At 41.7% G+C, this 25,370-nt stretch overlaps 2 protein-coding genes across 3 annotated transcripts in view; one reads left to right on the top strand and one right to left on the bottom strand.

Annotated features, from left to right (window-relative positions):
* Positions 1-24,774, bottom strand: part of FASTKD1 (FAST kinase domains 1) — a 30,774-nt gene extending 6,000 nt beyond the window's left edge. For both annotated transcript variants that reach the window (XM_050916264.1, XM_050916265.1), the window contains exons 1-11: positions 24,618-24,774; positions 21,232-21,339; positions 20,171-20,684; positions 19,071-19,139; positions 17,813-17,938; positions 15,616-16,014; positions 14,166-14,276; positions 8,485-8,616; positions 4,704-5,190; positions 3,784-3,898; positions 2,792-2,920 (exon numbers count right to left, since the gene is read on the bottom strand). In XM_050916264.1, coding sequence (XP_050772221.1) covers positions 2,792-2,920; positions 3,784-3,898; positions 4,704-5,190; positions 8,485-8,616; positions 14,166-14,276; positions 15,616-16,014; positions 17,813-17,938; positions 19,071-19,139; positions 20,171-20,505 — 1,903 coding nt within the window. In that variant the 5' untranslated portion in view covers positions 20,506-20,684; positions 21,232-21,339; positions 24,618-24,774. The remainder of the gene's footprint in view (positions 1-2,791; positions 2,921-3,783; positions 3,899-4,703; positions 5,191-8,484; positions 8,617-14,165; positions 14,277-15,615; positions 16,015-17,812; positions 17,939-19,070; positions 19,140-20,170; positions 20,685-21,231; positions 21,340-24,617) is intronic.
* Positions 9,341-11,397, top strand: LOC127030221 (uncharacterized). Its single transcript, XM_050916319.1, has 2 exons — positions 9,341-9,793; positions 10,713-11,397. The coding sequence occupies exons 1-2, from the start codon at positions 9,403-9,405 to the stop codon at positions 10,931-10,933; spliced, it is 612 nt and encodes a 203-aa protein (XP_050772276.1). The 5' UTR covers positions 9,341-9,402; the 3' UTR covers positions 10,934-11,397.
* Positions 24,775-25,370: the final 596 nt, after the last annotated feature.

Below are 25,370 nucleotides of genomic sequence, written 5' to 3'. Positions count from 1 at the left end.
TTGCATTTATCTTTATTGAACTTCATCCTGTTTACCTCAGACCATTTCTACAATTTGTCCAGATCATTTTGAATTTTGACCCTGTCCTCCAAAGCAGTTGCAATCCCTCCCAGTTTGGTATCGTCCGCGAACTTAATAAGCGTACTTTCTATGCCAACATCTAAATCGTTGATGAAGATATTGAACAGAACCGGTCCCAAAACAGACCCCTGCGGAATCCCACTTGTTATAACTTTCCAGCAGGATTGGGAGCCATTAACAACTACTCTCTGAGTACGGTTATCCAGCCAGTTATGCACCCACCTTATAGTAGCCCCATCTAAATTGTACTTTCCTAGTTTATCTATAAGAATATCATGCGAGACTGTATCAAATGCCTTACTAAAGTCTAGGTATATCACATCCACCGCTTCTCCCTTATCCACAAGGCTCGTTATCCTATCAAAGAACGCTATCAGATTACTTTGACATGATTTGTTCTTTACAAATCCATGCTGGCTATTCCCTATCACCTTACCACCTTCCAAGTGTTTGCAGATGATTTCTTTGATTACCTGCTCCATTATCTTCCCTGGCACAGAAGTTAAACTAACTGGTCTGTAGTTTCCTGGGTTGTTTTTATTTCCCTTTTTATAGATGGGCACTATATTTGCCCCCTTCCAGTCTTCTGGAATCTCCCCCATCTCCCATGATTTCCCAAAGATAATAGCTAGAGGCTCAGATACCTCTTCTATTAACTCCTTGAGTATTCTAGGATGCATTTCATCAGGCCCTGGTGACTTGCAGGCATCTAACTTTTCTAAGTGATTTTTTTACTTGCTCTTTTCTTATTTTCTCTTCTAAACCTACCCTCTTCCCGTAAGCATTCACTATACTAGACATTCCTTCAGACTTCTCAGTGAAGACTGAAACAAAGAAGTCATTAAGCATCTCTGCCATTTCCAAGTCTCCCATTACCGTTTCCCCCTCCTCATTGAGCAGTGGGCCTACCCTGTCCTTAGTCTTCCTCTTGCTTCTAATGTATTGATAAAAAGTCTTCTTGTTTCCCTTTATTCCCATAGCTAGTTTGAGTTCGTTTTGTGCCTTTGCTTTTCTAATCTTGCCTCTGCATTCCTGTGTTATTTGCCTATATTCATCCTTCGTGATCTGACCTAGTTTCCATTTTTTATATGACGCCTTTTTATTTTGTAGGTCACGCAAGATCTCAAGGGTAAGCCAAGGTGGTCTTTTGCCACATTTTCTATCTTTCATAGCCATCGGAATAACTTGCTTTTGGGCCCTTAATAGCGTCCCTTTGAAAAACTGCCAACTTTCCTCAGTTGTTTTTCCCCTCAGTCTTGATTCCCATGGGACCTTACCTATCAGCTCTCTGAGCTTACCAAAATCCGCCTTCCTGAAATCCATTGTCTCTATTCTGCTGTACTCCCTTCTACCCTTCCTTAGAATTGCAAATTCTATGATTTCATGATCGCTTTCACCCAACCTTCCTTCTACTTTCAAATTCTCAACAAGTTCCTCCCTATTTGTTAAAATCAGGTCTAGAACAGCTTCCCCCCTAGTAGCTTTTTCAACTTTCTGAAATAAAAAGTTGTCTGCAATGCAGTCCAGGAACTTATTGGATAGTCTGTGCCCCGCGGTGTTATTTTCCCAACATATATCTGGATAGTTGAAGTCCCCCATCACCACCAAATCTTGGGCTTTGGATGATTTTGTTAGTTGTTTGAAAAAAGCCTCATCCACCTCTTCCACCTGAATTCCACCATTCCAACATCACCTGAATCCAGTTGTATTTGTGAAGGTGTCTTCCAGGAAGACTCAATTATTTACAAGTAATTCTATATGTACATTTGTATACTTATCTACCACACCATTTTGTGCCACATCCCACATAATTAAATTTGTTAAATCAGACAAAAGTAAGCAAAATAATTTAATTTCCGAAGTAACTGGTTACAGATAGATGTTAGTCTAAAAGGCAAAGAACTTTTTGAAGAACAAACTTCATAAAATTCAGTGTTTCCTTACATAAAACAGACACTTTAACTAGGTGTTGTGAAACAACAATCATTCTTTGCAAGATCAGAGCCTAACTTTAAACAAGACACAACAAGTGTGTGTAGCAAACCAACAGAGAGGGTAGGGGAAGGAGCACAAGGATAAAAATAGAAATTTATAACTACATATACTAACTATGGTACAATTTAGCAGGTTCCTTAAAATATAAAACATCTCCCCAAACCACTGCATTCTTAGTATCAAACTCACTTTGATACACGGCAGAGCCTGTTTGCTGGTTGGCAGATTTGTTAGCTGGTTGAGCAGATGGGATGAAGACTTAAATTTCAAGTATATTTTCATTTTAAGAGAAAATATTTGAAAAGACACTCCTCCTTTACTGACTTGCCAGTACAGGAGTTCATGTTTTCCCTACCTCAACCAACATCGTGACATAAAAGAGCAGAAAACAGCACTTCCTGTCCTGCTCAAGTGCCTATGTAATAAGATTTTGCAGAGGAAATAGAAACTTAGGATTTAGTATCTAAAAAGCTCGATCTGAGAGGTGCTAAACACCCTTGCGCAGGCCGAGCTCAGCATGTCTCGAAGCGGGCCTTAAGTAAAAGGAGGAAGAGACTGTGGTTACTGGAGTTTCAATGTAACAGTATTTGTCATTTTTAAATCTACATATGTACTTGGTTACTGATTTGGGATCATTTACAATGTAAAAGATACTTCATAAAGCTTTACAGTCTTTATAAAAAGCATAATAAAAAATGGAAGGATAAATACCTACTTTCAAGCTGGGCATCCAGTTTGGTTAGGAAATCAACATTAAATATTGCGTTTATCAGGGCTGGAGGAAAATACTCAGCAATAGCCAAGGAATAACCAAGCAGCACCAGGAGGTGAGGCTCAAAACAACCTTTAAAAACCAAACATATATTTATATGGATGTATTACATACATTTGTTAAAAAAATCTAATGAAAATTGTCTAATGAGCTCTATTCTTCCTTCCATTAACATGCCTGACTCCCATTACTATCAACTGGAGTTAAATACACACACATGGACTTGCACACGCCCACTGCTTTGCCAATTTTCCCAATGAGGGCTGTAAAACTCTTACTACAGTAAATTTCAGTTTATGTTGTAAAATATATTGTTTCTAGTAGCGAAGCTTGTCACACCAGCCAAGTGGAACTGTGCCTCTCCTACTCCACAAAAGCTTGGCCTAATTATGGCATATTCTCTGCAGGAAGAAACTGACTAGTCTTAGAAGAGATAATAGCAGGTTAATAGATTACATGGCAATCTTTCATACAACTCTCAAACTATAATATCAGCCAAGAAATCTGTCTTTGTTCATATTTTCCTGCCTCACCATCTTCTGGAAATCAACCACAAGATCTTTCCTCTCCCCCAAATAATGAAGGGCCTGATTCCAATCCCTCTAGGAGAGGCCACAGTAATTATTTTTAAAGGATTTTCCATTTATCCACATGACAATCAGCTAGTTTAAATTCTCAATTTCTTTCTACAACAATTCAAGATATATTCTTAGTTCCATAGCAACAGCGATTTCTGAAGGGTGAAGTAAGGCTGTGAACTCCCATGGAAACACACAGTGAATTCTGCAGAACATTACTTAGAAAAAGAAAAGAAAATTAATCCGTATGTTTCAATAGCCACCCAATTCCCATTTTTCTCAAGTGTACCTAAATTTGTGCCCTGGAAGAACCGTAACTGACACAATTCCGAGTCTACATTACCTAGCATCACTCACCTAAGTGAGAGCTAAAATGTTGGATGCAAGTCTCAAAGAACTCTTCACTTTGAGGAGGATCATAATTCATAACAGTGAAGGGGAGGAGAAGATTATATGTTCCAGAAGGATGGATCTGGATAAGAAATTTTAAAATAACCATTTCAAGAGCGAAAAAGAATCAATTTCATGTTGCATTGTAAGAGAGAGGTTTGTAACTAATTCAAAAGCAGAAGACCTAGAGTACATGCACTACCTTTCAAATTCCAATGATTTCCTTTGCTCCTCAGATTTTACAGCATATAAATATTTTAAAATATACAAAAATGGATGAATAATATTTTGAAGTATTAAAATTAAAGTCTCTGCATCAGGGCAAAAGTAGGAGCAGATGGTTATAGCAATATAAACATTATTCTGTTCTTTCCAAAATCAGAGACATGCCCAACTTCATTGTATAAAATCTTATGTACCACAAAACTAGTAAATACAATAGGTTTTAAACTGTCAGTCTCTCCTCAGGAGATACTGTATTGACAACTCAGTTGAAAAGAAGACCAACTCATCTGTTCTCTTAGAAAGGATGATACCTGTTTCAGGAAAATTTTCACTAGGAGCAAACCTCCTCTATTTCACCCTTGAAGTGTAGAGTAAAACCTCTAGAACTGCCAATTAACAGGTTTGAAATCAGTGGTCCCCTATATCTTTAATCCCATTCCCACCATTATGTTAATCTGATGCTTTCCACACATTACTTACAATGTCTTACAATAATTTACAAGGCAGTTGGAAGAGGAGAAAGAACACTCACTGCACTGTAATAAAAATATTATTGGAAAAAGGCAACACGTGATCATACCATGAGAAGCCAAACTTCTAAAAGTGAACATATATCATCTGACATACTTCAGGTGTTACTATAATTTTAGTATCATCAATACCTTGCTCATATGTTGAACTGCCACAGAAGCTATTCTATCAAGTAATGGAGTACAGCGGTAGTTTGTTTTGATGAGAAAAGATGAAAATTCTAGTACATTCATCCATGTAATTTGGTCCATCAAGCGCTGACAAGTATTGATTGTTTCTTCAACAAGTATTTCTTCAAACCATTCTCCAGATATATATCTAAGTTCTTCCAGCAACTGATCCAAGTCACTGGCTTTTTGAAGCCTCTGATATCCGCAGTTACTTAATTTTTGCAGAAGCTTCGCACTTGGTCCAGAAGTGCTTTGCTGATGTGACTGATCATGACGAACCCATCTGACAAGAGCTGTAGCAAAGCTACTCAAATCACTTAAGTTGCACTGAGGCCAAACTGCATCAACTCTGTTAATCACTACTTCATCCACTTGAGAAGAAGGAAGCATGGACAGAACACGAGTTAGCATAGAAATGTCACTGGGCACAACATTAACTTGTAAGTAGCTGGAAGAAAGGGGAAAGAAACAAAACCATCAGTACTGACAAATATTTATGGATAAAAATAGCAAATAAATTACGTAAATATAAATTCTATTTGAAAAACAAAGTATTAATCACATTAGCCATCTACATTTCATAAGTTTGCAATAATGACAATAACAATGTGGTAGAAGTTCAAAGCATTGGCTACTACTGTCTTATTCATTGTGAGACCAACATTTACTCACTAATAATATCTGTCACCAACCTACCATTATAGAATCACCTGAACCAGAGCAGGTGAAAACAGAAGCATGAAAGCCTAAGGAGCAGAGAACAGGAAGCACTATTTAAATGCAAGCAGATTACAAAACGTGAACAGAAAAGAAGCTCTCAAACTGATCAATGGGAGCTCATTAGAGCCATCTCCCTAGTGTGGAAATGGTGGAAGCGATATTGCAGAGGATCTAAGAGGAAGCTGAGGCAATGGGACTAAGCTACATGCTGAAGGAAGGAGAGAGGTAGAGTGTTAATTGGAGAAAATGAAGTCATCAGATAAATTTTATTTTCTTGGAATGTGAAATTGAAGCCATCCTATAAGAAATTCAGATGAGCTGGGATGCCTCAGTTTTTAGGGTTGCTCTTTCTGTCCTGATACTAGTAGAAGTTTAACAGTTTAACTTCTGTGCTAGGGAAGATAATGGAGCAAGTAATTAAAGAAATCATCTGCAAACACTTGGAAGGTGGTAAGGTGATAGGGAATAGCCAGCATGGATTTGTAAAGAACAAATCGTGTCAAACTAATCTGATAGCGTTCTTTGATAGGATAACGAGTCTTGTGGATAAGGGAGAAGCGATGGATGTGGTATACCTAGACTTTAGTAAGGCATTTGATACGGTCTCGTATGATATCCTTATCGATAAACTAGGCAAATACAATTTAGATGGGCTACTATAAGGTGGGTGCATAACTGGCTGGATAACCATACTCAGAGAGTAGTTGTTAATGGCTCCCAATCCTGCTGGAAAGGTATAACAAGTGGGGTTCCGCAGGGGTCTGTTTTGGGACCGGTTCTGTTCAATATCTTCATCAACAACTTAGATGTTGGCATAGAAAGTACGCTTATTAAGTTTACAGATGATACCAAACTGGGAGGGATTACAACTGCTTTGGAGGACAGGGTCAAAATTCAAAATGATCTGGACAAGTTGGAAAAATGGTCTGAGGTAAACCGGATGAAGTTCAATAAAGACAAATGCAAAGTGCTCCACTTAAGAAGGAACAATCAGTTTCACACATACAGAACGGGAAGAGACTGTCTAGGAAGGAGTATGGCAGAAAGGGATCTAGGGGTCATAGTGGACCACAAGCTAAATATGAGTCAACAGTGTGATACTGTTGCAAAAAAAGCAAACGTGATTCTGGGATGCATTAACAGGTGTGTTGTAAACAAGACACAAGAAGTCATTCTTCCACTTTACTCTGTGCTGGTTAGGCCTCAACTGGAGTATTGTGTCCAGTTCTGGGCACCGCATTTCAAGAAAGATGTGGAGAAATTGGAGAGCGTCCAGAGAAGAGCAACAAGAATGATTAAAGGTCTTGAGAACATGACTTATGAAGGAAGGCTGAAAGAATTGGGTTTGTTTAGTTTGGATAAGAGAAGACTGAGAGGGGACATGATAGCAGTTTTCAGGTATCTAAAAGGGTGTCATCAGGAGGAGGGAGAAAACTTTTTCATCTTAGCCTCTAATGATAGAACAAGAAGCAATGGGCTTAAACTGCAGCAAGGGAGATTTAGGTTGGACATTAGGAAAAAGTTCCTAACTGTCAGGGTGGTTGAACACTGGAATAAACTGCCTAGGGAGGTTGTGGAATATCCATCTCTGGAGATATTTAAGAGCAGGTTAGATAAATGTCTATCAGGGATGGTCTAGACGGTATTTGGTCCTCCATGAGGGCAGGGGACTGGACTCCATGACCTCTCGAGGTCCCTTCCAGTCCTAGAGTCTATGAATAAGAATTCTGTCCAAACAGCTGCATAGACCAAGAGGGCAGTAGGCTTCATAGAGAAGCTCCTAGACATATTACGTAAGAGAAATGTCTCAGACTTGCCACTTAGATATAAAACTGTTAGGCTCAAATAGTCTTGCCTGAGATGCAAGAGCAGCCCCTTAGAGAGGAGATCCTGCCTACTTGAAGAAACAGAGAAGACACCTTTGCAACGGCTATACTATGTCTGAGTACCACAGCCTTCTTTATCCGTCTGGGATGATGATGACGAGGATAGTCCCTTCTCCTCTATCTTCTGAATCACTCTTCCTAGTAGTGGAAGAGGGAGGAAGGCACAGAGAAGCTAATTTAGTCAGTCAATGAGGCTCTAAGGGGTGCTGATAAAACAGACATCCCTTCTAAGGGCAGATTTTATCTTTCTGCCTGCTGGGTCCTCTGGGGGAAAAAAGCCCCCTTGTCAGGAATTAACACATCCTTTGCCAGGGATACCCCATCTGTATCAACATTGCAGGAGAAGAAAGAGAAAGCTTTTGGACTGTGAGATTCTGCAGGCATTCAGGGTTTGCCAAATGAACCTTTTCCCAGCCTTCCCAAAAGGCACCTTGGGCAGTGTGTTAGGGGTGCAGAGACACCCTCATCCCCACAAGCCATTCAGACTGAGCTCCTTCCCCCACAGGAGGGTCAATGGGGTGGAAGCCATTGTGGTAGAGCTCCTCTTCTGTGGATCCTAAAAGGATCTCCTCGTCAATGGAGCAATAATCCCCCAACATGAACTATTAAGAGTCACTAAACCCCCTTAGCTTTGTTTGGGTTAACGATGGCACAGCAACTTGGCCAAGCGCATGAGGTTCCCCAGTTAAAGAAGAATACACTCATTTGTGTTCCTTTCTTTTTCATTTGGGCTGACATCTGAGTCCCTACTTCTCACAAATGGATTATTTTTAAGCATTTCTCCAGGCAGAAATGCCCTTCTCATTATCTCTTCCTACAAACACTAATAAAATCAAAGTAGCAGCTGTCAATGATCTTGCTGAAATGCCCTCTATTCTAGAGTTCCAGTGTGAGAAAACTCCTTGCCCATTCTTATATTTTATGGACAGCATATTTATTACATAGATCACTACTATGTCTAGAGTCTAGACCACATTCACTTCCCGTCCTAAAGTTTATGTGCTTTTTTAGACTTGAATTGTTACAACAGTTTATTTTTTAGTAAAACATTAAGATCTAACAAATTGTACACAACTGTGAAGTAACAAGTGTTTAGTGTAATAATCAACAGTTACATTTACAAAAAGAATACGCACCCAACTAGCAATCTTCTTAATTTGGTGTAAAGCTCTGCATTATGGCAATGCAGCAGCACCAAGGCTTGCGTTATTTTTGCTAACTCTGTTGGCTTGTACTTATCCAAGTACTTATGTAGAAGAGAAGCAATTCTGAAACCAATGTGAAAAATAAGAATAAATTCCTTCATTATAATTTTGTGGAAAAACATCACAGAGGAACTTCTTACATCATGAACAAGACATCACTTAGACAACACCTAAGATCCTACAATTTGTTGCGCATGGGTGGACTGCAGCATCCACATGAAGCCCAATGGAGCTCTGTACAGATGCAGCAGAGCATCTGCGCATAATGAATTGTAGGATCGGAGTCTTAGGGAGTGGCAACTGATCGGTGTTAGGCCTGGTCCACACTACGTAGTTAAACCGATTTTAGCAGCGTTAAATTGATTTAACGCTGTACCTGTCCACACTACAATGCACTTTATATCGATTTAAAGGGCTCTTTAAATCGATTTCTGTACTCCTCCCCAACGAGGAGTAACGCTAAAATCGATATTAACATATTGATTTAGGGTTAGTGTGGCCGCAAATCGAAGTTATTGGCCTCCGGGCGGTATCCCACAGTGCACCAGTGGCCGCTCTGGACAGGAATCTGAACTCTAATGCACTGGCCAGGTATACAGGAAAAGCCCCGTGAACTTTTGAATTGCATTTCCTGTTTGGCCAGTGTGGAACTCTCATCAGCACAGGTGACCACGCGGAGCTCATCAGCACAGGTAACAATGCAGTCTCCTGAGAATAGAAAAAAAAGCACCAGCATGGACCGCACGAGAGGTACTGGATCTTATCACTATATGGGGAGAAGATTCAGTGCTAACAGAACTGTGTTCCAAAAGACGAAATGAAAAAACTTTTGAAAAAATTTCCAGGACCATGATAGAGAGAGGCCACAGCAGGGACTCAGTGCAGTGCAGAGTGAAAGTGAAGGAGCTCAGACAAGCCTACCAGAAAACCAAAGCAGCAAAGGGAAGATCAGGGTCAGGGCCAAAAACATGCCGCTTCTACGCTGAGCTGCATGCAATTTTAGGGGGTTGCGCCACCACTACCCTGCCCTTGTCCGTGGATTCCGAGGTGGGGGTTATAATCTCAACCATGGATGAGGATTCAGCAGAGGGGGAAGATGAGGAGGAGGATGAGCTTGCAGAGACCACACAGCACTCCATTCTCCCCAGCAGCCAGGAGCTTTTTGTGACCCAGACCGAATTACCCTCCCAGCCCTCCCAAGCCACTAGCCCAGACAGTGAAGCCATGGAAGCGACCTCTGGTGAGTGTACCTTTGTAAATATAAAACATGGTTTAAAAGCAAGCATTTTTTAATGATTGATTTGCCATGAGGGCTTGGGATGCATTCGCTGCCAGTAAAGTTACTGGAAAAGTTTGTTAACGTGTCTGGGGATGGAGCGGAAATCCTCCAGGGACATCTCCATGAAGCGCTCCTGGAGATACTCCAAAAGCCTTTGCAGAAGGTTTCTGGGTAAGGCAGCCTTGTTCCATCCACCATGGTAGGACACTTTACCACACCATGCATGTAGCAAGTAATCGGGTATCATTGCATGACAAAGCATAGCTGCATATGGTCCCGGTGATTGCTGGCTTTCAAGAAACATCCGTTCTTTATCTCGCTCTGTTATCCTCAGCAGAGTGATATCGTTCATGGTAACCTGGTTGAAATTAAGGAATTTAAGTAAGGGGACAGAGAGATGGGGGAGGGGAGGAAGGATAGCGCTGAGCTTTTTAGTGTTTGGCCAGCAAGAATCTTCCCAGCTACCAGCCACATGGTTGGGGGGGCGGGGGGGAGAAAGGTAGGTGATTAGCAGTGATCTTCCATGATACCAGCCATGCGGTGGGGGGAGGGGTAAAGCAATTCTAGAGAATTGGATTGGGGAGGGGAGGGGTTGGCGTCTGCTGCTCCTTGTTAACAGGAAAGAAGCAGCACAGGGAGAAGCTGTGCGTTACCATGACCGCATGCAAGCTGAATTGTGATGCCCGGACCTGCGTCTGTGTTGATCTGTAACACCAGAGCCGCAGGCACTCAATATTAAAGGTTTCCAAATGCGACCTTGTAGTGAAATCACATGTGCTATGTAAGATGAATAGTGTTGTTCACTGTGAGAGTATAACCATTGTTCTGTAAAATGTATCTTTTAAAATCCTTCTCTCCCTATTTTCCCCCACTCATGCAGCTGCACATTTTTCAAGCCTCTCTACTCCATCCCGAAGGCTAGCTCAGATAAGGCGGAGGAAGAAGAGGACGCGAGATGAAATGTTCTCAGAAATCATGGAAGTAACCCGCAATGAAAGAGCTCATCTGAGGGCGTGGAAGGACGTGGTAGCAAAGTACAGGAAAGATGCCAGTGAACGTGAGGACAGGAGGGACCAACGTGAGGATAGGAGAGATGCTTGAGATGAGAGGTGTAGGCAGGAAGATCAGTGGTGGCGGGATGCAACGCTGGAGCTGCTGCGTGATCAAATTGACATCCTCCGACGTCTGGTGGATCTTCAGGAGGAGCAGCGGGGTCACAGAGTGCCGCTGCAGCCCATGTTTAACCACCCTCAGTACTCACCATGTTCCATGTCTTCCTCACCCAGACGTGTAAGAACGCATGAGGGAAGGCTTTGTGCACCAGCCCACTCCACCCCCATGGACAGTCCAACCAAAAGGCTGTCATTACATTGAAATGTGCTTAATGGCCTTTTCCTTCCCTCCTATCCTCCTCCCAAACCACTCCCGGGATACCTTGTTAATTAACTTCCTCTTTTTATAATTACATGCTTTTTAAATGAAGAGGGAGGGTGGATTGCTTACAGGGAATGACTTTTAATAAAGAATACATGCTTTTTAAACGATAGTAACTTTATTTCCTTAAGCAAGCTGTAATCGAAGGGGGAGGGTGGGTTGCTTACAGGCAAGGAGTCAATAAATGGGGAGAGGTTCATGAAGGGGAAACAAACACAGCAGTCACACCGTACCCTGGCCCGTGATGAAACTCATTTTCAAGGCTTCTCTGATGCGCACCGCTTCCTGGTGAGCTCTTCTAATCGCCCTGGTGTCTGGCTGCGCGTAATCAGCGGCCAGGTGATTTGCCTCAGCCTCCCACCCTGCCATAAAGGTCTCCCCCTTACTTTCACAGAGATTGTGGAGCACACGGCAAGCAGCAATAACAAAGGGGACATTGGTTTGGCTGAGGTCTGAGCGAGTGAGTAATGTGCACCAGCGGGCTTTTAAACAGCCAAATGCACATTCTACCACCATCCTGCACTTGCTCAGCCTGTAGTTGAACAGCTCCTGACCACCATCCAGGCTGCCTGTGTATGGCTTCATGACCCATGGCATCAAGGGGTAGGCTGGGTCCCCCAGGATAACGACAGGCATTTCAACATCCCCAACTGTTATTTTCTGGTCCGGGAAGTAAGTCCCTTGCTGCAGCCGTTTAAACAGAATAGTGCTTCTGAAGATGCGAGTGTCATGAACCCTTCCTGGCCATCCCACGTGGATGTTGGTGAAACGTCCCTTGTGATCCACCAGTGCTTGCAGCACCATTGAAAAGCACCCCTTGCGGTTTATGTACTGGGTGCCCTGGTGCTCCAGTGCCAAGATAGGGATATGGGTTCCATCTATCGCCCCCTCGCCCCCCCCCAGTTAGGGAATCCCATTGCAGCAAAGCCATCCACTATGACCTGCATGTTTCCCAGAGTCACAACCTTTCGTAGCAGCAGCTTAATGATTGCTTTGGCTACTTGCAACACAGCAGCCCCCATAGTAGATTTTCCCACTCCAAATTGATTCCCGACTGACCGGTAGCTGTCTGGCGTTGCAAGCTTCCAGAGGGCTATTGCCACTCGCTTCTCCACTGTGAGGGCTGCTCTCATCTTGGTATTATGGCGTTTCAGGGCAGGGGAAAGCAAGTCACAAAGTTCAAAGAAAGTGCCCTTACGCATGCAAAAGTTTTGCAGCCACTGCGAATCGTCCCACACCTGGAAAACTATGCAGTCCCACCAGTCTGTGCTTGTTTCCCGGGCCCAAAATCGGCGTTCAATGGGTAGAACCTCCCCCATTACCAGCAGGAGCTCCAAATCGCAGGGGCCCACGGTTAGGGAGAAATCAGTGTCCATGTCCTCATCACCGCGCTGCCATAGCTGCCTCCTCGCCTGCCTTTGCAGTTCATGGTTCACCATAGACTGCACGAGAATGCGCGAGGTGTTTACAACGTCCACGATTGCGCTATTGATCCGAGCAGGGTCCATGCTTGCTGTGCTATGGCGTTTGCTTTCAGTTCACCCAGGAAAAAAGGCGCAAAATGGTTGTCTGCTGCTTTCAGGAAGGGAGGGATGAGACTGTACCCAGAACCACCCGCGACAATGTTTTTTGCCCCATCAGCCACTGGAATCTCAACCCAGAATTCCAAGAGGCAGGGGAGACTGCGGGAACTATGGGATAGCTACGGAATAGCTACCCACAGTGCAACGCTCCGGAAATCGATGCTAGCCTTGGACCATGGACGCACACCGCCGAATTAATGTACCTAGTGTGGCCACGCGCAGTCGACTTTATAATATCTGTTTTATAAAACCGGTTTATGTTAATTCGAAATTATCCTGTAGTGTAGACATAGCCTCAGTCCTGTATTATCTCTATAATGTAAGGACTGAGGTGGTCAGACCTCTGGCTTTGCCCTGAGGCTCCTCTCCATTGCTTAATCTTATGAAGATTTGTTTAGGCTAATGGGTTTCAACAATCACTGTGAAGTAATAAGAAAGCCTCCTACTGCTCTAACAAGGAAAATACGTGCTAACCTTTTACTTGGTTTGCACTCAGTTAAAATTTAGAGAATAAGAATCAGTGGACCAGATACTTGAATGGCGTAAACTGGAATAGCTCCATCAACTTCAGTGAAACTATACAAGTTTACACTAAGAGAGGATGTGGCTTGGTTGGATACCTGAACTAATAATTCAAAATAGAGTCTGATAAACTGGAGAAAAAAATTCAGCAGAATACCAGATCAGCTAGTCAAATGTGCAGGATCGGCGTGTTTGTTACAGAACATTTAACAAAACATCAGAGTATGCCAAAATATTCCTCTTCTTCTGGGTTTCTTAACCCAGATAGACAAGGCTGGGTTCAGACACAGCCTTTTCTCAGGCACTCTCCTCTTCACTATTCCTAGAACAGCTGCTGTTACAGATCCTCCCTGCAGCACCTATGAGTCTGAATTCCTATCAGCTTCTTTTTTGCACCAGACAGGGAAGGGCCTCTGCAGCTTGTCATATATATATATGTATTCTGAATTGTGTGTCTGTATTGTACAACAGATCAGAGAGCCTGTGAGTTCACTCATATTCATAAACTAGCTAAGCATGTTAAAGTCAATTTGGTGAGACCACATGTATTTCTAAGAAAAATCCTGAACCAACTGAATCACTTTGGATCCAGCTGTGACAACATAATTAAGAAACACAGGCATAGCATATATACACTGCACATATATCCTGGCTTGATCAGCTCCCAATTCCAACCCTCCTCAAATTTGAGCACAATTCTGCCTCATACGTGAGGATGCCTGAGTATTTTTCTGTAGGAAGTGGAAATTGCTTACAAAGAGAATTCAATATAATGTATTATTAGAAAAATTTACTTTTGAATCAGATGTGAATTTCTACATTCCATTTCCTCCATTGTTTCCACTACTACCAATGCTTGGTGACAGTTAAATTCTTCTGCCATTAGTAGTGCAGTTGCTATTAACCTAAAAAGGAAGAGAAAAGATGCATTTTGCAAGTTTCCAACAATTCTCCTGTGTAATAGAGGAGAACACAGTAATCACATTTGTCTGAAGGAGGGAAAAGAGATTTGTACTGTGGGAACTATAGTAGAAAATAATGGAAACAAAAACTCCTCCAAAATAAAGACTATCACTTTTTTATTTCCTCCCTCAGCACAGTTGGGTAGAAAAAGCATAAACAACTGGGTAAAAGATGAAAGAGTATATGGTAGGCACGATTTGGAATGATGCTAAAAGCTAGCAAATGGTCTACTTCTGCAAGAAGAATAAATTTAAAACGAGGCTAAGAGTGAGTCACTGTTAACCGCTATACTCTTTATAAGGGGATCTAGCACTGACAAACTGGTGTTAGAGGACACAAGAATGTTAAATTATTCAAAATCAGTCTGCCAATGAATTTCCAAACTTTTTTCTTTTTTTTTGCACAATCAGGTCAAATAGAGAACTCTGGATTTTTAATCCAGTGGTGTTGCACCAGTTTATGTTGGTATCAGTTTGGCCTAGAAACTCTCTACTGTGAACCAACAAGTTTGCATGAGCACAACTAACCACTGTCACTTGGGGGGCAGGTGCTGTGAGGGGGCACAACCCCCATCTCAACTTTCATTTGAAGTCTAGCTTATGATAGCAAAGAAAAGTTTGAAAATGTGACCAAATGTAACCAACGTTTGCCTGAGTTTGCAGACCGCTTGAAACGATGGCCTCCCACTACCACCACCCTGGCACAGGACTGCGTGTAGCATGACAAGAGCAGACAGAGCCAGTCCCTGTGCCCAATTACAAACAGCAGCTTGGATAAGTACTGGAAGATCTCCTGCTGCAACCCCTAATTCTCTGGGGGAGAAGGGACTCCAGGCTGCTGCTATTCTTGTGTAAAGACAAGAGACACATTTTGCTGTCCCGATTTCTTAGGGGCTTGCCACTTCCACTCCAAGTGGAGGGCAGCACCACAGCCTCAGTAATGAAGCTATGGGGATGGGGCAATGTAGCAGTGTTGCCCTTCCACCTTCCAGACAAAAGCTTTTGGGATAAATTGTTACAATACTGTATCACAATGTAACAACAAATTTGCAGCCTAAATGATGCCAATTAGAAAAAAATTGCCTCTCTGCTCATGCATGCATAGATAAACACAGAGTAGCAGGCCAGACAATGATCCATTTTTTAATAACATACCAAGTGTGGGGAAAACTCAAGATTTGCATGACTTTAAACACTTGAAGTCTTAGGTACTAGTTTGTGTGAGGGAGCACCTGTGTACGCACACTAGGCATAAATAAGATGTAAATAGGGCTAAACTTACCGTTCTCTTACCTCTTGTCCTGCCATAGGCCCCAAAGCAGCAAATAATCTTGTGAAACTCACAGGATTGTTACAATCATCAATAGTTTCCATCAGCTTCTGTTTAATGACTAATCGGAATTCAGTGTTGTTAAACTGTAGAGACTGGTATAGTCCAAGGATAAGACTGATGTTCTCTAGATCAAGCTGACTGGGATTCTCAAGGAAAACCTTATTGCATTTTTCTAGCAATGGACGGTAAGTTAGTCTGACATTTCGAAGAAACTGCACCATCCTTCTGGCATGGTTGACACTGATAAAATTCACTGTTTCCAACAGAAGTTCAGCCTTTTGTATTAATCGTTCTCGAAAATTCCGTGAGATAACACTAGATATACTGATCATCAAAACCGACAGGACCCTAAAAACATTCAAGAGATTTTACACTTACACACTGAGCTTTAAAAAACCTAACAACATTTTTAGAAATAACTAGCAAAATTGGAAAAGGCTTTACAGAAGATGTTGCAGAAGTTCTCTCTTTCAAGAGCTATTTAAAATCCAACCTGAAAAGTAGGGCTAGGTGAAAAAACATTTTCTCCATTAAAGCAAAAGGATGAAAAATTGTTTCTGCAGGGATTCATTAAAAAGTTGGGATTTTTCCGCTATAAAGAAACAGAGCATGTGCAGACGTAAACTGCTTGCAATGAATCTGTGTCATGTCCGATTAAAAAAAAAACAAAACTGTGCAAAAGCTTGGGCTCAAAGAAATTAAAAAAAAAAAAAAGTCAATTCTCAAGAGGGAGTTGAAAAGTAAGAAAGAGAGGTGGCCTTCCTCCTCTTCTCCGTATCCTAGGTGGACCTTTGGTGAACCCGACCACCCTCAAAGTCATAAGTCTAGAAGACAAAAGCTGTCCAACATAAGGAATGTTTTCAAGATTAGTTACTTAAATTTTGGAAAGTACTCTGAAGAAGAAAAATGCAAAACAAACAGAGATCATCATTATTACTGTTCTCAGAAGCCATTAGTATTTGATTTAGCTTCAACTCCATAATAGATAGACTACCAGTCTCATGGTGGTGGGCAATAATTTTTGCAGAGGAGCAACTCCCAATAATTTTCCTAAGTCATCAAGGGCCACACATTTCTACTATATTAATGGCGGGGATGCGGGGTCTGAGAGGGAGTTTGGATGCAGGAGGGAGCTCCGGGCTGGTGCAGAGTGTTGGGGTGCAGGAGGGTGAGCGGTGTGGGTCTTGGGAAGGGAGTTTGGTGCAGGAGGGGACTCTGGCAGGGTATTGGGGTGCAGAAGGGGGTTCTGACCTGGGGCAGGAGGTTGGAGTGTGGGCGGGGGTGCGAGGTGCAGGCTCTGGTTGGGAGGTGCTTACCACAGGTGGCTCTCAGCCGGACGACACAGCAGAGCTCAGGGAGGCTGCCTGCATGCCATGGCCCACACCACTCCCGAAAGTGGCTGCGGCTGGCTGGTGCTGGCACCTCTCTGCGCACCACTGGGAGAAGAGGGACAACAGGTCTCTGTACATTGCCCGCACCCACAAGCACCACCCCTGCAGCTCCCATTGCCAGTTTCCAGCCAATGGGAGCTGTGAGGATGGTGCTGGGGGCGAGGGCAGTACATGGAGCCGCCTCCTCCCTGCCATTCCCCCTCACCTGAAGCAGGCAGAGATGTGCCAGCAGCAGCTGGTTCTGGGAGTGGCATGGGGCTAAGGCTGGCAGGCAGCCTGCCTGAGCACCCTGCTGCACCGTGCGACTTTTAGCGGCCCAGGCTCGGAGATCATGAGAAGGCCGGACAGAAATGTTAGGCGGGCCAGATTCGGCCCCCAAGCCGGATTTTGCCCACCCCAGTCTAAAACCTCAGAAAAGACAAGTTAAGACTCAGAGTTAGGGTACAGTAATATCTCCTTTTTCATTGGCACAGGCGAAAACTACTCTTTTAAGAAGCTGTGGACAGTAAAAGGATCAAGTAAATTCTTGAACAAGTTTTGCACACGTTCTCCCCAAACAGACTCCAGAAGATGACTTATCTAAATTTTCCCAGAATGGATTCATCCATGAAGACTGACCCTATACCATTGTACAATTATTTGCCTCCTCCAAAATTTGAAGAGTTGATAAAAAGTCAACATCTTGAATAAGCAAGGCATAATAATTCTATACATATTGCATCTAATATTATTCAGCTTCACTGGACCAGAATTACCTTGTGTCCTGTATAGAATCCAAATTCACATTCACAATATCAGCTATTTTACCAATTAGAGGGCTAGAGTACATCTGTTGTTCATTTAGACACAGTGCAAACTTAGACAGAGTTGGCAGACTAAACCTGTTGATACATCAAACAGAAGAAAACTGAACAGTAAACATTTATTTTTCTTTCCATAAAAGCATGGAGGTAAAACATCTAATACAATAATTAAATAAGCAAGTAGATAGAAGTTTGTTTCTTCATTTTAACCGCCCTGCTCCTCCCTCCCCTCAAAAATCAGACCCATATAAAATGCTTTCTTGACAGGTCATCCCCTAGTAACATTCATGCCTCAACCAAAATAAAACAGAAGTCCATAAAGAGAAAGTTCTGAACAGCTTAAAAACCTATGAATTTTCATATCAAAATATGACAATAAGAAGCATGTGTACACAGTCAAGTACAGAAGGAGTTCCTAGGTTTAGTAAGGCCACCGTAATGGAGTGGTTAAGATTATTCTATTGTGCAGTAAAAGTGCTGCCGTGTTGGATAAATGTTGCTGAAGTGAATCTGAAAGTCAACTGGTGTGAGTATTAGTATGCAATACAGGCTTTTCACTAGCCTGTCTGTGTGTCTTAGCTAGTAGGCTAGGACAGGCTATTCTGTCCTGTTGGTGACAACAGAAGAGAGTGATGCCAGCACCAGCATTCAGTCAGGGACTAAAAGGAACAAAAAATACAATTTCAAAATAAACACAAATGCCAAGAAGGAAAAATAATAGGGTTCTATACTAAAAGTCTTTTCTGAAATTAAGATGGGGAAGAGGAGAGGGGTATATCTGCCATTAAAGAGCAGGACAACAAGCAGAACCCTGCTTCATCTATCAATATAAAACCGTATGTATGCCAACTTTGAAGTTCCTTTGTCAGTGGTGTATGTGTTCACACATCTAAATATAATCTTAAATCTGCACTCATTTTTCTAGATACAACAGCCTCTATTGTTTAGTATCTGAGCACCTCCATTGGCCACCTGCAATTCAAAAACACCATCAATATTCAAAGCTTGATTATTTAAAAAAAACAAAACCAGTTCTAAAGAGGAGACATTCCAAAAAGATAGTTGTGGTTTAAAATAATTATATAAAAATACTTAGATAATGTCTAAAACTCTATAAAAGTTCTTTCACAGGGTGCTTACTAGATATTAACTCAAGCTGAATATGCTTGTAATTTACATCTCTCTGGAGGTAGAATAGTATAATACTTGCCTTTCTAATCTTCTCCATGCTTCCATGACCAGCTCTTCTACCAGAGAATCATGGGCCTCAACAGTGAACCTTCATAATGATTAAAGACAAGACAAACCAGGCAAAGCTGCATAACTCTTTTAACATTTGCTTTAAAAGAGCTACACAGACTCTAGTAAGAGAGTTATATCCAGTAATAATTTGCATGTCTATGGCACCTTCCATCCAAAAGGTCTAACAGCACATTACAAATGTTAATTGATTAAGCATCATATCACATCACAGGGGTGTTAAGTATTCCCATTTTACACATGGAAAAACTGAGACACAGAAATATTAAGTGACTTGTCCAAAGTCTCACAGTCAGTGTGGCAAAGCTAGGACAGGATAAAACCCAAATCTCTTTACTTCCAGCCTTGTGCTTTAATCACAAGGCTGGAAGGATATGTTTATATAAAAGAAATTAAATAAAAGAAGCTTAGCTTAATACATTTCAAAATAATACAAAAATATTCAGGTTTGTTCATTTTAAAACATACATATGTTGCTCACTGGAAAAATCAAATTTGCAGTTATCTCCATTAAGGTTATCAAATGTAAAAGTATAGTTCAAGGGACACCACCAACTTGAAAAAAAACCAAACCAAAACATAACACATTTGTGACTGAGAATTTTGTACCTAGTAGTGTTACATCTGTGATTACTAAAATATGAGAAGATGGCAAAAATGTGGTTTTCCCTAACTGAAGACAAATTGAGGGAGGCTAGGCTACATTGTCCAGTTGAGATCCAAGAGTTATATTGGCAGGATGTCCCTTGCAATGATTGTGGATGGAAGACAATCAAAGGGGATGCCAAAGACTTGTTACATGGACTGAATATTAAAGGACCTTAAAGAGATCAATTTGCATGACAGCCAGGAGAACAGTCATGAGTTTTGGAAGAAGGCTATAAAAGTCACTGACTCTGAATAGAAAAGAAGAAGAAAAGTTGACAAAAAAGTTAACTTCTAAGCCAATATTATTTAATTGAACAATAAAATGTTTAAGATTATGTTTACAAGCAATTTACAGGGCTCATTTAAAATTGGTTATATGGAATTTAAGATTATATTGCTTACCTCAATACATTGTACAGCGTATCCACCAAGAGATCATTATCCATAAATTCTATCTTGTTTTCAGCTAAAATGCGAAGAGTAAGAAACTGGGAATGGTTTTTTACATAGTCGATATTCCTCAACAGATGGGACTTCTCCTTTTGAAATTTCCACAGTAGACTAATTGCACTTCCAACGTGTTTTTCAGATAGTTTGGCTTTGTTCTTTCCAACAAGATCAAAGACCTGATCTTCAGTTGTGCAGCTATTTAACTGGCTCAGCAACGTGTCACTACTCAGAGTTCGAAACTGGCAGCGTCTCAGTGCAAATGCGTAAATATGCCTCACACAAAGCATTTTTGTCACCTCCACAAGCTACTTTTAAGATGTCCAGAAAAATGTTTTCCTCTTTCACTTTTCATAATAAACAAAGCCACTATTAGCAAGAAGATGAGGCATTTTGAGACACACAAACTTGTTTTTCTTGCATCTTTTATAGACTTTCTCGGAAGAGGTATAGATGAATTCTAATGTATCTGTAATAGTATTGATTTAAGACAGTTAGGTAAGTTAATAATTAGGAGCTAAAAATTAAAACTACTTCCATTTAAACTTTTGAGTTAATTTCTCTTCAGAATACACCAGACTTACACTAAGGCCCAAATTCTTCCTGTGAATGCCCCCACTCTCCCCCATACAGGACATTAAAATATTCAGTTAAATTTAAAACAATAAAATACACTTGATATATTTTCAGATTTAGAGATACAAGAACAATTCAAACTTACATTTTTTGAAATGTTAAAAGCAAAAACTATAGAAAGCACAAAACAAATACAATAGCTCAGAGCATTGTGACCAAACCAATCAGTTGTTTAAGAGTTATAGCCAGACCAGAATAGCTTCAGAATAGCCAGCTCTTGAAAGCTCTAATAATTCTACAGGCTACATATCTGTGGGGATGCACACCATCTAGCAGTCATGGAATGCCAATTAGTCAGAGCACTTCTTAGGGCTTCTTTCTCACTGAAAAACTCCAACATCTACACTGCTGAAGTGCTGGAAACCAAGAACAGGATTTACCTTGTTCTTATCAACAGACTTCAGTGCTCTTCAGGTGCAGGTGTGACTTCACCAGCATAGCACATACTGGGCATCACACCAAACCCAAGCCAGCAATAAACAGCAGCCCTACAAAAGGAAGAAAACTCATACATTATTTTGAACAGTTCATACATGGTACTGAACTTACTCCAGGGGCGAGTGGAAGTAGTTGCAATTTTCATTTTTGTAGTTCACCTTTAACTAATAAAATAAAATAAAAAAATAAAGCCCAAATAACCCTCCAAAAGCCATTACATGCTCTTCTCAGTGTTGCACACATTCATGCTGACATCACTGATGCTGGTGCACACACAAGGAAACAAAGAAAATTAAGCTGTCATGATTTATGTTCCATTTAAACACAAGGTAAAGTATTCTGTACAAAATGAACGTGAACAAAAACAAACAAAAAAACCCAGAAGGCACAGGAATTTCCCTGCTAATTAGACTATTTTTTATAACCCTAATTTCCTTTCTACTCCAGTTTTATAAAATACTTTTCTCTCTTCTATCCATTCTGCCCTGTACTGATCTCTATAAAGCATTCATTCTGATCTACGTCTGTATTATAAAGAGTTCTGTGATTGTTTTTACATAACCTTGTCCATAAAAAGTAACTCCAGTGTAGTTGAATTTTTCCTTCTAGAAGCAAGGCAACACGCTTGCTCATTTCCTTGAGATGCAAGCCTTTTTACACCAGTTATGACCTCTTAACATAGGACTTTTATTACTGGTACTGAAATAAGTAAAATGCAGACCAATACTTGATAAAGAGACATTGTAAATTGGAAATCCAGTAATTTTCAACAAATAAGTCAAAAACATTCTAAGTACTACACTGGTCCCCGCGTCCCTTGCCAATTTTTGTGATTTTACAATCACATTTTCCCAATTTTTAAAAAAATGATTTTCTCGTGTGTGTGTGTGTGTGTGTGTGTGTGTGTGTGTGTGTGTGTAGGGAGGGAAATACAAAATCAGGCAATCAAAAGGGAAACTGATTCACTCTTCAGGAGAGACATGTTTTCAGAAAAGATGAGACTGAGTTTACACAGAGCTGTTAAACTACATGAAGTAAACTAACTAAAGAAACAGAAAGTTATTATTTTTTCTTTATTCTGAGTGAATGAGAGCACAGATCAAAATTAGGACAACCCCATTATCTTGTTGGCCAACTAACACTGGAGCAGATATTTTCCTAGCCCAATTTTACAACACAATTAAGAAAGCATCACACACACACTTTTAAAAGGGACATTGTCAGGTTAAAAATAATTTTTAAAATATTTTATCTGTGTTACCAGTAATATGTAACTGTAAACTAGTATTTCCCTCAGTTCAGATGATAAGAAAATTACTTAGTTTCAGTAATAACTCCCACACTTCCTGACCCTCATAGGATCAGGGTAGAGGTGAGCACAGGCTCTGCCACATGTGCTAACAAGCTATGCTGCAAGACAGTGAGAAGGAAAGTAGGTCACTAGCCCCATGGAAGAGAGTTAAAGGAGATGATGACCTTCTGCGGAGTTGTTTTGTGTACCACTGGATTACCCCCTGGCGCTCGGAACATCCATGCCCTCAGGTCCTCTGCAGGCCCACAAATTCCTCCATCCCAAGGACTAGGGCTTGGGACCTCTGCCTGGTGGAGCTGCACAGTTTCCAATAAACTTTTCCCCTCCTGTAGGCTTTTAACTAAAGCAGATGATTTATCCCAAAGCTCTTAAAAATCCGATAAGACAACATTAATTCCAATTGTGACTCTTTACAAAGAGAAGTGAAAGAAAATGAGTACAGAGTAAAATTTATTTTGCCATAAGCTTTAAAAATATACTGGTCAAAGCAAACGCACAAAAATCTATTCAAAGAACCAGTTTATTTCATATTTTTCTATGTATCGTACAAAAGATTTACTGAAAGGACAAGAAACTCCTTTAAATTACCCCCAAACAGATTAAACTAACATATTAAGCATTTCAAGTTGGCTCATAAACCAATGAGAACCACAAAGTTCTCAGTTAAGGATGAACTTTATATGTCCTTCAATAACTACATACTAATAAGGCACAGTCAGAAAACCATTCTTAGCAGCACATTATTGTTTTGAAATCAGAGACATACAATAGGGTGGATTTCACTCACTGCCTAATTGTTTTACTTTTATTGAGTTGTAAAAGCAGCAAAGAATCCTGTGGCACCTTATAGACTATAAGGTGCCACACAGGGCCGGCTTTAGGCCTATTCCACCAATTCCCCTGAATTGGGCCCCGCGCCTAAAAGGTCCCCGCGCCCAGTGAGAATCCCTTCCCTAGTTAGAGGCACCTTTATAATTTTTACTCACCTGGCGGCGCTTTGGGTCTTCGGCGGCACTTCAGCGGCGGGTCCTTTGCTTACTCTGGTTCTTCGGCGACACTTCGGCAGCGGGTCCTTCAGTGCCGCTGAAGACCTGGAGCGAGTGAAGGACCCACCGCCGAAGTGCCGCCAAAGACTCAGAGCACCGCCCAGTGAATACAAGCCCCATGTGTTCTTTTTACATGTGTTTTTGTTTTTTTTTAAGTCATCCCTGCCAGGGCCCCGTCGAAACTGTTTGAATTGGGCCCCGCACTTCCTAAAGCCGGCCCTGGTGCCACAGGATTCTTTGCTGCTTTTACAGATCCAGACTAACACAGCTATCCCTTTGATACTTTTATTGAGTTGCATCACAGCCCAGGCAGCATCAAGGTTGGTAAAATATGACCTAACTTTTTTTCCTTCTGTTTGCTAACTTCATAAAGTTCGTTGCCATGTGCAATTCAATACGCTGGTTAGTATTCATACAGCAATTCTAAGATATAAAGGTCCCACCTGGTCTTAAGAGCTATGAATCTATGTAAAGGACTATATGCCAAGTACTATAGAGAGAACAGTAATTAGCCCTATATTTGGATGGCCTAATATTTCCCATTTTATACATTCTGTATATAATTTTATACAATTTTAAAGCACTTCAACCTCTGCATGGTTTGCAACAGGATTTTAAAATCTGAAAGGGGGATACTCCGAAGGTCAGGGAGAGGTCCCTTTTGTCCCCATGAAAACACATCCAGATTTAGCTGTTAAACATCTTCGAAAACTGGCATGAGAGTATGATGGCCCTCTCCCTGCCCCCTGCCATGCTGATGCTCGTGGGGGCAGGCGGGTGCCCATGTGGGTGCAATCACCGCCCTCCTGCCAAGGGAGGGGAGTTTACTCTGGTGCCCTCCTGATATGTCTGCCGGCGCTTCAGTGCCCCCAGTTACCAGCTTCCACCCGGGGCTGGAGGGACCCAGCCCCCTGGCCAGCGCACAGCTGAAGGGAGGCGCAAAACCACGCGGCTGCTACCGGCCACTCACCGCGGCGCTCCCGGGCTCTTCGGATCCGCATGGCACAAGATCATCGCCTCAGCCCCCAGACTTCCGCTTGCGGGGGGCCTCCAGCACTGCAACCCGTCTGGCAACCGCACCCCGCTCTGCAGTCCTAGTGCCCCGCCGCCCAGGGAACCGCGAGGCCCGCCTCGAAAAGCGCAGACTACACTTCCCAGTATGCATTGCTCCAGAGGGGCCGCACAGACCAATTGGGAGCATTGCATGCTGGGATCAGTAGTCTCTCCTCCTGGAAATAGGCCGGTTATTAACTCAGATAGACGCTGTGTCTACTAGGTGCATTGCATGCTGGGAGAGTTGTAGTTCCCATGGTCAACTCCTCTTCACTGGGGAAGAAAGTGGCTGCAATCCATTCAGTTTTATGCAAATTACGTGCTGTCCTTGTTAGGCTCCTGACAAACTACCAGCACTTTGGCTTCTTCAGCTGGTCAAACCCTGAACTCTCCACTGCTGTGTGATATATTGCCAATCCTGTAGTACTCCTTCTACTGGGCAAACTTTGGGCATGTTGTGTCTTCAGCTGAGCAGAGTTTGTTATGCCCTATGACCCACCTCAGTGAAAGTCAGTGAACACAGAAGAAATAGACTTTCCAATAAAAATGATCATGCCTTTTTGTTTTTCTTTCCCCAAAATACTTTTCTATTCAGCATTTATCTTTGGACTTTGCATTTATCCTTATAGAGCAAAATGTGGCTGCAGTATGTTTAACTTGTACATATATT

The sequence above is a fragment of the Gopherus flavomarginatus genome, chromosome 10, assembly GCF_025201925.1.
Source record: "Gopherus flavomarginatus isolate rGopFla2 chromosome 10, rGopFla2.mat.asm, whole genome shotgun sequence".
In the NCBI taxonomy this organism is placed as follows: domain Eukaryota; kingdom Metazoa; phylum Chordata; order Testudines; family Testudinidae; genus Gopherus; species Gopherus flavomarginatus.
Note: the sequence above shows the minus strand (reverse complement) of the source record. Positions and strands in the feature narration are given on the sequence as shown.